The sequence below is a fragment of the Grampus griseus genome (genome assembly GCF_964374135.1).
Source record: "Grampus griseus genome assembly, chromosome: 11".
NCBI classification, from domain to species: Eukaryota; Metazoa; Chordata; class Mammalia; order Artiodactyla; family Delphinidae; genus Grampus; species Grampus griseus.
Window position 1 is genome coordinate 16,549,295 of NC_139005.1, and position 18,261 is coordinate 16,567,555.

General features: G+C 34.5%; 1 protein-coding gene across 1 annotated transcript in view; it reads right to left on the reverse strand.

Moving 5' to 3' along the window:
- Positions 1–279: 279 nt before the first annotated feature.
- The window catches only part of SLCO1A2 (solute carrier organic anion transporter family member 1A2), a 47,855-nt gene continuing 29,873 nt past the window's right edge, over positions 280–18,261 (reverse strand). The window contains exons 11-14 of the mRNA XM_082666526.1: positions 13,676–13,848; positions 7,909–7,973; positions 7,238–7,355; positions 280–1,246 (exon numbers count right to left, since the gene is read on the reverse strand). Coding sequence (XP_082522652.1) covers positions 1,030–1,246; positions 7,238–7,355; positions 7,909–7,973; positions 13,676–13,848 — 573 coding nt within the window. The 3' untranslated portion in view covers positions 280–1,029. The remainder of the gene's footprint in view (positions 1,247–7,237; positions 7,356–7,908; positions 7,974–13,675; positions 13,849–18,261) is intronic.

Below are 18,261 nucleotides of genomic sequence, written 5' to 3' on the forward strand. Positions count from 1 at the left end.
AACTACTGTGCCTGCGCTTTAGAGCCCGCCAGCCATAACTACTGAGCCCACGTGCCACTATTACTGAAGCCCACGCACCTAGAGCCTATGCTCTGCAGCAAGAGAAGCCACTGCAATGAGAAGCCCGCGCACCGCAACCAAGAGTAGCCCCTGCTCGACGCAACTAGAGAAATCCCATGCACAGCAACAAAGACCCAACGCAACCAAAAATAAATTAATTAATTAATTAAAAAATACTGAAAAAAAAAGGACTAGTGATTTTCTAATATTGACCTTTCACACTTTGACTTAGACATTTGTTTTTAAGAGAGAGTTCAGTTGCCATTGAATTGCTGAAAAAAAAATCCAACAATCTTTGCTACATGATTTTTAATTACCTGATTAAGTTTGTCAGTACTCTGAACAAAATGAGCAAATATATGACATGAGTCAAAAAGCAGGGAATGAACTGAAATCAAGTGATGGCATATTAGTGAGTAATCTATTTTAAAAGAATCATGTCTGGAATGAATAGGAAGAGGTAAAGAACAATTCCAAAATAGATTTAAAAGATTTACTCTTCTTTCACATGAAGTGATAAATTTGAATAAAATACTTAAATATTCACATAAGAAGATAAGAATTTCAGTCTTGAAATAATCCTGATATCAAAGCAGAAATTCAATGGAATTAAATAGATTTTCATAATAGGAAATTTTTAGCATCATGTGGAAAAGATTTGGGAAATATGCCCTTATTTTGCATAAGTGAAAAGAGAAATTGCTGTTTTAACAAGTTAACATAAAAATAAAGCTGGTTCTAATATCCTACTTTGAAGGTTGTTTATAAATGTCCCTCTGAGGAAAATCTCAAATGCCATTGTTCCTTCAGAAATACCATCAGTGAACATTTTTTTACCTTGAGTAAAGAAAAATGTTGAGGTTCTTAAAGACAAGGAAATATTACCTGCAGTAAGTACCTCTACTGATTTTAAAAACAATTAAGTTGTAGTGTGTTCTCCAATTCTGCGAAGCATGATATAAAAGAGCATTATAGTTTAGTTTTCAATTCATCATCATTCAAAACTTTGGAATTTTGGTCCGTCTCTTTGCCCTCATTTTCCTTCCCTGTAAACTTGGCCTCAAGCATAGTTTCTGAAGAGGCATTTTCCTCTGGCAGACGATACTTCCTCAAAATAATGAGGATTAAAAAGGCTGGAATATAGCTTGATCCTCTTAGCACTGCTGGCAATCCAAGGTAGATGTATCTATCAAAAAAAGTTAAAACATATTAAAACTTATAAAGATAGTTTTGCATATAGTTAATTATTAATATTTTACTCTCATAAGGAGAGCAGCAGCTAATTGTTTTGCACGTCAACCTTATGAATTAACCTCATGAACTCACTTATGAATTCTAATGTTTGTTAAAATGAGTTTTGGGATTTTTTATCCAGACGATCGAAATTTATTTCCCTCTTTGCTAATCTTTTGTTACTGTTTTTATTTTATCTTTTTACATTGAATAGACTCCTCAACTTAAATTTAATACTGACAGGGATAGCAGTTTTATTTCAATATTTAATAAGAATGCTTCCAAAAATCACCACTAATTATAATATTTACTCCTGTGTTTTCTTAGATGATCTTAATCAGGTTAAGGAAGTTTCTTTCTCCTCTTTTGAGTTTGCTCAGAGTTTTAGTTGTGAATTTGTAAAATATCACTAAATCATTTTTCTGTACGTAATTAGCAGAATATCCAAGATTATTATTATAATTCTATAACAAACTCTGTTAGTTTTTATATCTTTTTGGATTCAATTTGATAATTTTTTGCATGTATATTTACAAGTAAAATCAGCTTATACTTTTTTCATTATACTGAACTTGTCTAATGTCAATATCAAGGTTGCACTAGCTTTGTAAAATGAATTGGGAAATTTTCCCTCTTTTTCCGTTTCTAGGAATAACTTGTATAATGCAGGAATCATCAGTTCATTGAAGGTTTGTAATACTTGCCTTAAAAGCTTCTGGACTTGATGTCTTTGGAAGATGAGAATTTTTGACTGATTCAAAATTTTTAAATGGCTATGAAAATATTCATGTTTTCTATATATTTATAGTAAAATTTGATAATACATATTAATCTAGAAAACTATTTAACGTGTTTCCAAATTATTATGTATAAAATTCCTAAGTATCTGTACTTACATTTCCTTTTTAGTTCCTAATAGTGTTTATTTATGCCTCTTCTCTTTCTTTATTTGCCTTTCCAGATTATTGTTATTATTATATTTCAATCTTTTAGAAAACACAGCTTTTTTGGGGTTACCTCTATGGTGTGTAGTCTATTTATTAATTTCTGCTTCTTATATTCATGTTCTACTTCTAAAATTTTCTTTTATTAGGAAACATTTCAAGAATTCAGGAAAAAAAGAGTTAAGCATATTTGTACTCACCATCCAGGTTTTTTAAATGATTAAATTTTGCCATTTTTGTTTCAAACCAGGTTAAAAGAAAATATTTAATTCCTGTGATCCTACTACATTCTAACCCATCCCAGGTGTAACACTATGTTGAATTTTATGGATTTTGTTCCTAGTTTATTTTTATAGCTTTACAAAGTATGCATGTATCCATTCGTAATTTATACAATTATTGTATATATTTTTACATTTTAAATAATTGGCATAATACTACAGTTTTATTTTGAAAGTTTTTCTGTCAGCCCACCATTTTAAAACTAGGCTCATTCATATAGTTCTACATCATTTATTTTTAACTGTTGAACAACACTGTGATGTATGAACATGAAAGCAACTCTTCTGCCCGTTTCCTGTTTACCCATTTCTGTCCCCCTCTAACTTTAAAACCCTAATTATAGGAATGAAATCACTAAACAATTGAAACTAACTCCTGACTTAACGCTTTCTTTAACGCACACCATGCTTTGAGTAGCCTGTTGATTCTTCTCCTAGTTAAAAAGAAGTAAGCGTGAAGAATTAAAAAGATAAAGAATGGTTAGCTCTCTGCTCCCAACAGCTCGCTTAGCAATCCTGCAGGCAGATCATTCAGGCAAGATAACATCTGAAGATAGAGTCAGCCAGTCTGCACTCGGTGGGAATGATGCAGAACAATCTCCTGCCTCCATGATTCACTGAGATTCTTCCCACCCTCCCCCTCCCCCCAAACACTTTTTCCTTTAAAAACTGTCATGGCTAAGCAGAATCTTCGGAGTTGGTCTCTGGACACGAGTCCACCTTCTCCCCAGATTGGCAGCTTTTCTGACTAAAGCACCTTTCTTTTCTACTGACACTGCCTCTCAGTGTATTGGCTTTTGAGTGGCTAGCAGCCGAACCTGAGTTCGGTAGCAAACACACCACGGCTTATTATCCATTTTCCTGTGGGACGCTTTTGTTCAAAATTTTTTAAATATCAACAAAACTGCAACAAACCTTTGTTGCCATGTCTCCTTGTGCATGTGAGCAAGAGTTTCTCTAAACTATGTGTAAGCATCTTAGAGGATGCAGCTTAGTAAATATTGCCCAAAGGTTCTTTTCAATAGTTTTTATTCACCGCCAGCAGTGTATGAGAGTTCTAGATGCTTCCAGTTTGTGTTCTATCATTCTTCACTGTCTATGGTGTTTTCTGTTGCAAACATTTTTAAAAATTTTATATGTAGTCACATTTGATAATTTCTTGCTCTCTGGTTTGTGTTTTTGTTTCAACCCAAACCCAGAGCAATAAGGACCATAAAGATATTAGGATCCATGGTTGTTGATGACCTATCTGCTATTGGTCTAACTGTTATTTCTTTATAAGCCACATGTTTATTTCTCTGGGTAGTGTTTATGTTTTTTCTTTATCTTGAGCATTTGTAATTTCACTCTGATATGTCTATTTAATTTATTCCATTAGGCATTTGAAGTGCACTTTTGATCTGAAAATGTATGACTCTGTTAAATTCTAACGAATTCTAAGCCATTAGTTCTTTAATTTATCTCTGCCATTTCCTCTATTCTCTGTTCTAGAAAATTTCTGAGATATATCCTTTAATTGCTAATTGGTCTTTAACATTACTTATGTAGTTCATTTTTGTTGAATCAGTTCAAATCATTGATTTACATTCTAGATAAATTCTTCTGTACTCTCTTCCATTTCACCAATTCTTATCTTATGTTGACTTGAAATTTATTATGTATTTAGAATTCTTTTTATTTCACTGCTATCCATTTAATCTCTAATATTTCCAAGAGTTCTTTTTGATATTCTTATTTCTGCTAGAATTTTTTCATAATTTCTTATTCATTTTTTAATGGGTATTATGCCATCAATTTATTATTTTTAAACCTATCGAGCTGGTTAAACATACTTATTTTAAAGTCTTTGTCAGATTCTTATATTAGATTAAATTTAATCTGGAATCAATCATGTTTCAATTGGTAGTTTATGTGCTTGTCTTTCTTACTGTTGGATTTATTCATGTATTTTAACATTTCAGTTTACAAGCTCTTCTTGAGTATTTTGTTGTTGTTCTTTGTTTATTTTGGTTTTCTTTGCTGTTCTATTTCTCTGTATTTACTCCTCCAAATTTGATCATTCTCCCTTTGCTTTTCCCTGTCCCCCAGGTTCTTAGGCCTTTCCTAGTTCTTTTCATAGTGATACTGGGAATAATCACAGAGGGAGTAGATCACTCGGTCTAGTTCTTGGGTGTATCTGTATCTTATTCCCTCCTTAGAATCACAGCAATAACGTGCAAAAGGGTTTCTTTTTAAATCTCTTTTACAATGAGGTTTGCATTATTTTCCCATGGTTGCTGTTAGTTGGGTTAAAAAAAATCACGATAGGGCTTCTCTGGTGGCGCAGTGGTTGAGAGTCCACCTGCCGATGCAGGGGACACGGGTTCGTGCCCTGGTCCGGGAAGATCCCACATGCCGCGGAGTGGCTGGGCCTGTGAGCCATGGCCGCTGAGCCTGCACGTCCGGAGCCTGTGCTCCACAACGGGAGAGGCCACAACAGTGAGAGGCCCACGTACTGCAAATTAAAAAAAAAAAAAAAATCACGATATATCTACCAATAGATAATTTTTGCGCAATTGGATGGTTCAATCTTCTATATTCTCACTAATTTTTCATCTGTATTTTATATTCACTTGTAGAAGTGTGTTGAAATTTTCCTAATTGTAGATTTCTTCTTGTAATTTTGTGAATTTTTGTTTTATATATTTGAGTTTATGTTGACAGATTTATATGGATTCATGATTGTTATATATTTTTGGTGAAGTGCTTTTTTTATTATTAAGTAATATCCTTCTTTAATTCTATTAATTCTTTTCACTTTAAATTCTACTTTGTCTTACAGTCATTAATATAACCACAGAAGCTTGATTTAATATTTGTCTGGTATACATTTTCTGACCTTTATCTTCAACCTTTCTTTGCATTATATTTTTAGGCTCTCTCTTGTAAACAACATGTAGCTGGAATTTGGAAAACTTCAATATGAAAGGCATTATCTTTTAAGAAGCAAGTTCAATTGGTTTACACTTATTGTGAAACCTGGTATATTTAGGCTTTATTTTCAATTATTTTGTGTGTTTTTATTTTCCTATGCCTTACTTCCATCAAATTTTCCTTAATCCTTTCCCCACTTTTCATTAGATGGTAATAAATGTAAGTGATCATCCTTACATTTTTGGCCAGTTTTTAAGTTAATCAGTATTTTGTTCTCAAGAATTGTAAAAGAGTCCTAGATCTTACCTGGATTTTAAGCTAACAAGTTAGCCTGCCATAGCTGCATGGAAACTGGCAGAAGATACAAGCCTCCTTGGTCAGAGACAAAGGACTTTTTTACAGCAATCAGCACAAGCTTCATGTTCAGGTTAGTTTTCACCCCCCAAGTCCTGAAGTGGGGACACAGGAGACCCAGGTGGATGTTGTGCACACACTGCGTTCGGGTCACAGCTAAGCAATCCTGAGTTTAGGAAATCCCTATCATTTAAATGGGTTGCAAGCAAATCTGCCAACATTTGCCCCAGAGGGGGATGTTACCTTTATCATCCTGGACAGAAAACTCTGCTCCAGAGGAAAAGACCATTTTTATCTTCCAAGGTCACTTACTGTTCAAACATCTTTGAAAAGATAGTTCAGAACAAAAGCTTCTGCTGACAAGATATGCCAAAATTCAAGGAACCCATGAAGAATTGTCCATCAACATGTAACTCTTGTTTCTACATTGTATTAGTTTCTGATGAATTTTCTCATGAGTACACTTCATTGGTCACTCTAATTCACCTGACTGACAGAGGATGGTACCAAATATAATAATTTTGTCTGAAATATCATTTACTCAAAGCTACTATAAACAGGAATCAAAGCAGCAGGATGAGGCCAACCTACACTAGGGATCCTTGGCTTTCCTCAATTGTGATGCAAACCCATTGCATGCACAGTATGTATCTGTGCCCACCTCCATATTACCCCTGTGGAACTTTAGGGGAAAGGGGAACTGATGAAAACATGAATCACATTCTGTCTGCTCTCTTCACAGTTCTTGACATATATCCTTTTACTGATCAAGAGAAGACCTTAGACTATTTTAAATAATGCTAAATCATTTTTAGAAAATGAGTTTTCTTACTGCCCCATAAGGAGAAATTAATATAAATTTAAACAAAATCCAGGTCTCTAAATGGAAAAGAATGTGAACATAAAAAGAGAAAAATGGAAGAGTTTTGTTAAAAAACAGGTTAATATTATCATATGAGGTTTGTTCAAAATCAGGTCTGTTATTAAAAAAAAAATAAAGCTTTAAGAGACATGAAGAATATTGTGCCAGTGAAATTTAATAAGGGAGAAAAAATACCATTTTAGAGATCAGAAGTGGATAGTGAAAGGAAGTAAGGATTTAACCTAGTAAGATGTTGAAACGATGTAGGATTAAATGGGGATACTTGAGAGTAATATAATTTAGATAGGTAGCTTTTGTACAGCCATGACCTTCAACAATATATTGATTGCAACCAATTTAAGGAACAAGCTTTTGAAAGCCACCCATGCTTATATTTATCAAGTACTTTGAAAATACTGAGGAAATAAAATTCTAGTATATAAATAAGAATTGGAGATACAGTACCACTATCTATTCTGGAAACAAAGGCAAAAGTAATCTAGTCCCTTGACAAAGAAAATGTTAGATATGAATGGTACCATTTTACACACTGCCTATGCTTAGAAAGCAATTTAAAAAATTATCTTTACCTGAAGTTGGTGGAATCATATATCCTACATGCCCCTGACTCACCGCATTTCAAAGTACCCCAGTGTAAACATGTGGAGTCCACTAAAGCTCCAAAATATATAGGTGCGGGAATTCCAGCTACAATTAAAAGCGAGAAAGAAGAATCCATTAGCAAGGTAAGAAGATATATTTTGTTTGGAAACATTTTAACTTTATTCGTAGAACAAATAAAGTTTAACAAAATATACATCTATTGCTTTAAATTTTACTTTTAGAAACTGGAAGTTACTTTTACTGTAAAGTTTTTAGATTATAAAAAATAAGTAATCTGAAGGATAAATGCAAAATAAAAACCATCAGTAGAGAAAAACACTGAATTAATGATTCTTTACATTTTTTTCTGCAATGTTTTGGGCCAATCACATGCACATTATACTTTAACAAAGCATTTCCTGTTCCTTTGCTTTTCAAATTGCATTGATGAAAAGTAGAATTAAGGTCAGATAGGTCTTTTTCAAATAAAAAAGAGAAGTTCTCTATTTCTTTTTGTTCTTCATTCTCACACTAATTACAAAGTGCTGTTTACAAGCAGAAGGAATATTTGTTAGACTGTTACTCTGAGGGAGTGATTTCATCTACTTAGTATTTAATAGTGGTCTGATGTGATGTTGGGAAAAATAACTATTTTTACCTAATACCCTTGTGCAAAATGCATGTAATCCCACACCAAGAGACTTCTCTTCAGGCTTGATACACCTAAAAAATAAATGAATTCATAAATTTAAAAAGTAGACATTTAAAATCTACCACAGTTTCTTAAAAGAACTCTTTGTGTGCTAGTAACACACTGAGCCTTAGAAAATTTTCCTGCCTGCTCAGGTCTTGGTTATCCAAGGCCTGATTATCCAGTTCATAACCTTCACAGGAGCCCCACCTCTGGTCCTTGGCATTTTATCCATCACTTTTTGCTCATTCATTTCTATCATAAAGTTATCAAGGAAGAAAATGTTTCATATCAGTTGATTTCTACCCCAGTATCCTCTTCTTGAATAGTATTTCTTGATTCTGATGGTTAAAACTTTAGCCTAAAACAAGAACAGTACAACCCTAGGTGTATTTAAATTATTTCTATTAACAAAATACAGAAAAGCCAAGAATTTAAAAAAATAAATGTAAGGAGAAAAGAAAGCCAGAATAAAAATTTTCAAAGGAAAGTGATGAAAAAAATCCAAAGCAAACATATTTTAAGTGACTTGGTATCTTTTCAAGAGTGGCATAGATTCCTCCATTCTCTCCGGAAATTCCCTGATGTTTTCACTGTTGCCTGAAATTCCTATGAGTAGAAATGAAGACTATAATTCCCCAATGGCACTTTTTGTGCTCCACTCACTTCATCAGCAGCATGGCTACCTGCTCCAAGAATTCACTTGGAGAGTTCCTCTGTATTCCCTTCCCTTCTTTGATTAACTCAAAGCTGAGAAAATGAAAGCAGCTTTCTTCACAAAAGGACGTAGTACATTTTTAGCAAAAACATCGTATTATTGGCATTTTCTTGGCATAAGTATTTTACCAATTCAAATAACTCTTCAGCGTCATAGACTGAAATACAGTTGATCTGGTCATTATCTATCTAACACGTAGGTTATTTAGACAGCATCAAGGATTTTACTGAGAAGGAAGTAAGAAAAGCCAGGAGACCTAGCATGACCCTCTTGCTCCCATAGTTACCATTTAATACAGAAAATAGGGCATTTAAATTTCACTGAAGAATTTTTCTTCCTCCTCTATTTCTAATATACCACCTTATGATCTCACAAAAGTATGAAATCCTTATAACTAAGAAATTGTAAACAGTTTAAACTGTTCTCCAAATGCTGTCACTATTTGACACTGATAACAACATTAATTCTAGAATCCAGAAATAAGAAAGAAAAATTAAAATTCAAATTATGGGAAAATGCTGAGAGAAATTAAAATAGTTCTTAAAAACTGGCAGAGTAGCATAGATGTTGCATCCTTCTACCATCACGGTAGGAGATCCAGGAAGATTCCACAAAAATAGAGAAAAGCATAAGTATATCCATAAAAATTCAGGTGTTAAATCCAACAATGTGATCTTGGCAAGAGCTGGAGGAAGAGAGTAAAGATATGAAGAGATATGAGAGCATGATTAAGTATTCATCTTAATAGAAAGTAGATATTATTACTGAAAAGTTTTGAAATTGATAAGTAAAACAGAAATGTAGCTAAGAATTTCAATAATCAGGCTAGCCATTGGAAAGATTTGACTTTTAAAGCAGCAGAAGAAAATCCAATAAATACAATGGAAAGCAAAAACAGAAGCAAAAAGTCAAATAAATAGAATATATGAAATAAAGTGGCAAAAGAGCCCTATCACATTAATTACAATAAATATAAGTGGGTTAAACTCACCAATCTGAAATTACAAAATCAGATCTAGCATATTGTCTATAAAGTGAAATAGAAGATTGAAGATTGAAAAGAAAGGGAAGGAAAAAGGTGTAACAGGAAGCAGTGAACCAAAAGAAAGCCAGTACTGCAATTTTAATAAGAGACAAAATAGAATTGCCTGAAAGAAATGACTAAAAGATAAAGAAGAAAATTAAGTGCTGCTAATAATAGAAGTATAATGATAAAGACACATTTACATCCTACAATATAGCCTCCAAATATATAAATTAAAAAACTGACAGAATTATAGGAAGAAATACATCAGCAATTTTAAAAGATTTTAACACCCATCTTCAAAAAACTGTTGAATTAAGCCGACCAAAAACAAGCATAGATCTACAAAATTTAGATAACACAGTGATTAACTTCAATCCAAGAAATATGGAAACTGTATACCCAAAATGCAGAAGTTACACTTTCTTTTCAGAAACACATGAAACACTCAAAAATTGAACATGCATTATGCCCCAAAGAAAGCCTCAATATTTCCCCCCAAACCCCACATCTGTCAGATTATATTCTCTGAACGTGAAAATGAAATAACAATAATAAAGGATACCTACAGAAATTTCTCATAGATATGGAAATTATATAACACATAAATAAATTTTTGTGTAGTGGAGCAAACATAAAAGATATTACAAAAGAGTTAGAAGTAAGCTTCATGGAAAATACTAGTTCAGATATAACTAAAGCAATACTTGCAAGGAAATGTATGATTTTATTTACATTAATCAAAATGAGCAAATTATCTAAGTGTTAAACTCAAATAGTTGAATAAAGAAAAACAGAGCAAGCCCAAAAGGAAAAAAATTTTTAAATAAATAAAATAAAGAGCAGAAATAGATGAAATAAAGATTATCAAAGCCAAAAACTGGTTCTTTAAAAAAGAAATATATATATATATATATATATATATTCTCTGATATATATATATATATATCAGAGAATATCAGAATGATAAAAGAATATTATAAACACCATACACTAACAAGTATACAACTGGTGTAAGCAGATATGGAAAATGTGAATAGACACTAACATTAAATAAATGAAAATAATAACCAAGTATCACTGACCAAATAAGCCCAAAGTACAAATAGTTTTACAGGTGAATTCATAAAACTTTCAACAAACAGATATTTAATGCAAGTTGTTCCAGAAGTTTAAAAATAGAAAATTTATTAATTTATTTTGTGGGCCTAGAAAGATTCCAAAAAAAACAAACAAAAAAGAATAGAAAATAAAAGGTACGTTTTACTTATCAACATAGATATAATAATTTTAAATAAATTATTATCTAAATCAAATCATATATAAAAATATATTGTGATTAAGTATGGTTTTTCTTAGATATGCAAGCAGTTCAATGTAGAAAAAAACTATCACTTTTTTCCACTACACTAAAAGTACTGAGTTGGAAGATTATATGTAAATATTTTCCTAGATGAAGAAAAATATATTGATAGTTGAATACTGATTCTATTATTAAAAACTCAGAAACTAGATGAAAACTCATACTAAAAATCTATAGCAAGCATCATATTTAATGGAAAATTTTTACATGGTTTCCATTAAAATTAGAGAAGAACAAGAATACTCACTATCACCAAATAGTTTAACACAGTTTTGGAGGTCCAAGCTGATGCTGTAAGAAAATTTTTAAAACCTAAGATGTGTAAGGTTTGGAAGTGAAGAGATAAAACTCTCCATATGTGCACATATTTCTACATAGAAAACCTAACAAAATCAACAAGTTATTAGAAAAATAAGAAAAGTTGCTGGATAAAAAGTAAACTTTAAAAAATCAACAGCATTCCTCTAAACCAACAATAACCAACTAGAAAATATAAAAGAAAATAACACCATGTTAAATTACAAATAAGTACATGTCCATGTATGTATGTTTGGATATATATGGGTACATATATATTTGCAATTGTACATGGTAACATTTTGTGTGTGTATATACATATTATATGTGTGTGTGTGTGTGTGTGTGTGTGTGTGTGTGTGTGTGTAGTATCTATAAAGGAAATTTTAAATAAATGGAAAAATATTCCATGTTCACAAATATTTGATGTCAGAGTTTCTCCAATTAATATATAGAATCCATACAATCAAATTCATATGTGAGTATAAAGATCCATGCATTGATAGCTAAATCAATGTAGGAAGAAAAGAATAAAGGAAGAGTGAAGGTGAAAGTGTTGGGTGGGTGAGGAAGAGCTACTGTATGAGACATTAACATATGCAATGTCACTGGTATGAGAACAAATAAACTGTGGAACAGAATAAGAACGAAAATGGCCCATGTTATATAAAAACTTTAAATACGATAAAGATGACACCACAAATCAATGGAATAAAGACCTCTCATTTGTGCTATGATGCTGGGAAAGCTACTTAATTTTCTGGAGAAAAATAACACTGAATATCTCTCTCTCTTGAGCCACACATAAAGATAAACTTGTGATGACTTAAAGAACTAGGTAAAGCTGTATAGCTGGTAGGATAAAATTTAGGGGAATACTTTTATAAATTAGGAATATGGGAACCCTTTTGAAATGTGACTCCCCAATATACAAACCCTAAGGCAAGAAAATTGTTAGATTTCACTACAACAAAATTTAGGATTTAATTTCATAAAAAATACTATGAAAAAATTCAAAGGAAAGATGAGAGACCAGGAAAAGATAATTGTAGCAAGCAAACAATATTTCATTAATGTCTATAATTCACCAAGAAAAGTATAGGAATTATAATGAAAATGGGCAAAAATAATGAATAAGCATCTTGAAGCAGAAGCATTAATAGCTAGAAAAAAGTTTGAAGAAATTCTTAAACTCATTGAATTCGGAAATCACATATTAAAACATCAGTGAGCTACCATTTTACACCCATTGGAAGAGTCAAAGTCAGAAAGTTCAATAATCCTAAGTGTTGGTGAGGCTATAAGGAAGTAGAAATTCCCATGCATTGATGGTACGAGAATAACTCATAAGTACTAGCAGTACTTGGTGAATTTATGTATCCATGTGCCTTTTGAACCAAAACATATTTATGGCACAACACTATTTGTGTGAATATAAAACACAATACACAAAAAACTTAGTATTTTACAAAGGAAAATACGTATTTAAGAACATATGTCTATCATATTAATATAGATGTTGGTGGTAATAGGAAGTGGGGAATGGAATAAAAAAAATTAAAATAAAGTGAAATAAAACAAGAGGGAAACCTTACCTCACCTAGGATAAACTATGAACTGAGAATTATGATCAACTTAACTCTGCTTCAAGATGAAGAAAAGAGAAAACAATGCACTTTGCTTACTAGGCATGTTTAGAATTGTTTACAAGGCATGAAGCTGCTGTAATTGGAAAAATACATGTAATAAACCTAAGTCTGAATCCTAGCTCTGCAATTTCCTATTTTCAGTAAGCCCTTCAATGTTTGTGTCTCACAGTAGCCTTATAAGACAGTTGAGCATTCATTATATATCCATTTTTTAATTAAAGATAAAAGGAGCTCAGAAAGATCAATTGACCTGCCTTTTGCCCTGTGGGTAGTAATTGGTGAAACTGAGACTTCCGACAGCTTTAAACTCTGCTGTACTATAGGTTGAACTATAAGAAATGACAGCTAGGCAACCACTCTGTACCTAGGAAAATGATCATTTCATATGGTTTACCCTAAAATATAAATGTGTCTCTTCTTGTGTTAAACAATGAGAGGTTCACTAATTTAACCCTAAGAAATAAGGTAGGAAAGATAGGGAGGGAAATACCAACAGATAAACATTTTTATTGCTAACTTTAAAATTTGGTAAAATTCAACAGTGCTTAATGGGAAAATCTTAATAACTGGTATATATAGAGCACCAGGTTCTTAGATACTGTGGACTTAAGTGGCTTTCTTAGAAAAAGCTCCCTTACTAAATAACCAGAAATAAATCTAAATAAAGAAAATAATTCTTGTACCTCAGGAGAACCATATATCCAGGGATGGCAGATAAAGAATAGATGAAACTGCTGACCACCGACAAGATTAAAAAGTACTGGAGCATCATGGAACAGTCCTGTCCCTTGTCACATAGCCCAAGAACTGCAGATGAATTTCCTGGTGTTTGAATGCAGCTACAATTTTGGAACACCTGTCAAAAATAATATATTATCCTATTTAAGGAAGGAAAGTTTTGAATACAAATCTCAAATGTTTTCTGCATGCCCAATTAGGTCAAGATAGACAGTTTATTCCCTTTGTTCTCATATCCTTTATTGTGTCTCAGGATTATCTCGTGAGACAAAACATAGAAGGTGGTTTCCGAAAAAGGGTATTTCTTTCTAAATTTGAGTACATTTGCAATAGCTCTGTTGCCTAAAAGTCATGCTTTTTAGAAACACATGCTGTTTTGCCACATGCTAAATATGACAAAAAAAATTTGTTTCAGAATGCTCAGTTGAAATGTTTACTTACCAATAAACAAAGTTTTATTTCAAAAAATATAGTTTATTTCACAAACAGAACAAAGTCAACCCTTTTTGAATTCTTATGTTCCCAGGTTTCAATAAGAATCAAAATTTGGAAGGTGGAGCTTCAAGATGGCAGAAGAGTAAGAAGTGGAGATCACCTTCCTCCCCATAAATACATCAGAAATATATCTACATGTGGAACAGCTCCTACAGAACACCTACTGAACGCTGGCATAAGACCTCAGACCTCCCAAAAGGCAAGTAACTCCCCCACGTACCTGGGTAGGGCAAAAGAAAAAACAGAGACAAAAGAATAGGGACGGGACCTGCACCAGTGGGAGAGAGCTGTGAAGGAGGAACGGTTTCCACACACTAGAAGCCCCTTCGCGGGCGGAGACTGCGGGTGGCAGAGGGGGAAAGCTTCGGAGCCGCGGAGGAGAGCACAGCAACAGGGGTGCGGAGGGCAAAGCGGAGAGGTTCCGGCATAGAGGATCGGGGCTGACCAGCACTCACCAGCCCGAGAGGCTTGTCTGCTCACCCGCTGGGGTGGGCGGGGCTGGGAGCTGAGGCTCGGGCTGCAGAGGTCGGATCCCAGGGAGAGGACTGGGGTTGGCCGTGTGAACACAGCCTGAAGGGGGTTAGTGCAACACGGCTAGCAGGGAGGGAGTCCGGGAAAAGTCTGGAGCTTCGGAAGAGACAAGAGACATTTTCTTCCCTCTTTGTTTCCTGGTGCGCGAGGAGAGGGCATTAAGAGCGCTGCTTAAAGGAGCTCCAGAGACGGGCGCGAGCCGCAGCTAAAAGCGCGGACCCCAGAGACGGGCATGAGACACTAAGGCTGCTGCTGCCGCCAGCAAGAAGCCTGTGTGCAAGCACAGGTCACTCTCCACACCTCCCCTCCCGAAAGCCTATGCAGCCTGCCACTGCCAGGGTCCCGGGATCCAGGGACAACTCCCCTGGGAGAATGCACGGAGCGCCTCAGGCTGCTACAACGTCATGCTGGCCTCTGTCGCTGCAGGCTCAACCCACACTCCGTACCCCTCCCTCCCCCGGCCTGAGTGAGCCAGAGCCCCCGAAGCAGCTGCTCCTTTAACCCCATCTGTCTGAGCGAAGAACAGATGCCCTCAGGCGACCTACACGCAAAGGCGGGACCAAATCCAAAGCTGAGCCCCTGAGCTGTGCGAACAAAGAAGAGAAAGGGAAATCTCTCCCAGCAGCCTCAGATGCAGCGGATTAAACCGCCACAATCAACTTGATGTACCTGCCTCTGTGGAATACATGAATAGACAATGAATCATCCCAAAATTGAGGAGGTGGACCTTGGGAGCAACGATATATATATATATATATATATATATATATATATATATATATTTAACCCTTTTTCTATTTTGTTGAGTGTGTATGTGTATGCTTCTGTGTGTGATTTTGTCTCTATAGCTTTGATTTTACCATTTGTCCTATGGTTCTGTCTGTTCGTTTTTTGTTTTTTTTTTTAAGTATGGTTTTTAGCACTTGTTATCATTGGTGTATTTGGTTTTTGGTTTGGTTGCTCTCTTCTTTCTTTCTTTTTTTTTTTTACTTTTTATGACTTAAAAACTTTTTTTAATAAGTATTTTTTATTTAAATAACTTTATTTTATTTTATGTTACTTTATTTTATTTTATCTTCTACTTTCTTTCTTTCTATTTTTTTCTCCCATTTATTCTGAGCTGTGTGGATGACAGGATCCTGGTGCTCCAGCCAGGTGTCAGGGCTGTGCCTCTGAGGTAGGAGTGCCAAGTTCAGGACACTGGTCCACAAGAGACCTCCCAGCTCTAAGAAATATCAAACGGTGAAAATCTCCAGGAGATCTCCATGTCAACGCAAAGACCCAGCTTCACTGAACAACCAGCAAGCTACAATGCTGTACACCCTATGCCAAACAACTAGCAGGACAGGAACACAACCCCATCCATTAGCAGAGAGGCTGCCTAAAATCATAATAAGGCCACAGACACCCCAAAACACACACCAGACGTGGACCTGCCCATCAGAAAGACAAGATCCAGCCTCATCCACCAGAACACAGGCACTATTCCCCTCCACCAGGAACCCTATACAACCCACTGAACAAACTTTAGCTGCTGGGGACAGACACAAAAGACCTACAATAACAAACCCAAAACAATTAAGAAAATGGGAATAGGAACATACATATCGATAATTAACTTAAATGTAAATGGATTAAATGCTCCAACCAAAAGACACAGACTGGCTGAATGGATACAAAAACAAGACCTGTATATATGCTGTCTACAAGAGACCCACTTCAGACCTAGGGACACATACAGACTGAAAGTAAGGGGATGGAAAAAGATATTCCATGCAAATGGAAATCAAAAGAAAGCTGGAGTAGCAATTCTCATATCAGACAAAATAGACATTAAAATAAACACTATTACAAGAGACAAAGAAGGACACTACATAATGATCAAGGGATCAATCCAAGAAGAAGATATAACAATTGTAAATATTTATGCACCCAAAATAGGAGCACCTCAATACATAAGGCAAATGCTAACAGCCATGAAAGGGGAAATTGACAGTAACACAATCATAGCAGGGGTCTTTAACACCCCACTTGCACCAATGGACAGATCATACAAAATGAAAATGAATAAGGAAACACAAGGTTTAAATGATACATTAAACAAGATGGAGATAATTGATATTTATAGGACATTCCATCCAAAAACAACAAAATACACATTCTTCTCAAGTGCTCATGGAACATTCTGCAGGATAGATCATATCTTGGGTCACAAATCAAGCCTTGGTAAATTTAAGGCAATTGAAATCGTGTCAAGTATCTTTTCTGACCACAAAGCTATGAGACTAGATATCAATTACAGGAAAAAATCTGTAAAAAATACAAACACATGGAGGCTAAACAATACACTACTTAATAACCAAGAGATCACTGAAGAAATCAACAAGGAAATCAAAAAATACCTAGAAACAAATGATAATGAAAACACAATGACCCAAAACCTATGGGATGCAGCAAAAGCAGTTCTAAGAGGGAAGTTTATAGCAATACAATCCTACCTTAAGAAACAAGAAACATCTCAAATAAACAACCTAACCTTACACCTATAGCAATTAGAGAAAGAAGAACAAAAAATACCCAAAGTTAGCAGAAGGAAAGAAATCATAAAGATCAGATCAGAAATAAATGAAAAAGAAATGAAGGAAACAATAGCAAAGATCAATAAAACTAAAAGCTGGTTCTTTGAGAAGATAAACAAAATAGATAAACCATTAGTGAGACTCATCATGGAAAAAAAGGAGAAGACTCAATAGAATTATAAATGAAAGAGGAGAAGTAACAACTGACACTGCAGAAATGCAAAGGATCATGAGAGATTACTACAAGCAACTATATGCCAATAAAATGGATAACCTGGAAGAAATGGACAAATTCTTAGAAATGCACAACCTTCCGAGACTGAACCAGGAAGAATTGGAAATATGAACAGACCAATCACAAGCACTGAAATTGAAACTGTGATTAAAATTCTTCCAACAAACAAAAGCCCAGGACCAGATGGCTTCACAGGCGAATTCTATCAAACATTTACAGAAGAGCTAACACCTATCCTTCTCAAACTCTTCCAAAATATAGCAGAGGGAGGAACACTCCCAAACTCATTCTACGAGGCCACCATCACCCTGATACCAAAACCAGACAAAGATGTCCCAAAGAAAGAAAACTACAGGCCAATATCACTGGTGAACATAGATGCAAAAATCCTCAACAAAATACTAGCAAACAGAATCCAGCAGCACATTAAAAGGATCACATACCATGATCAAGTGGGGTTTATCCCAGGAATGCAAGGATTCTTCAATGTATGCAAATCAATCAATGTGATACACCATATTAACAAACTGAAGGAGGAAAACCATATGATCATCTCAATCGATACAGAGAAAGCTTTCAACAAAAGTCAACACCTATTTATGATAAAAACCCTCCAGAAAGTAGGCACAGAGGGAACTTTCCTCAACACTATAAAGGCCATATATGACAAACACACAGCCAACATCGTCCT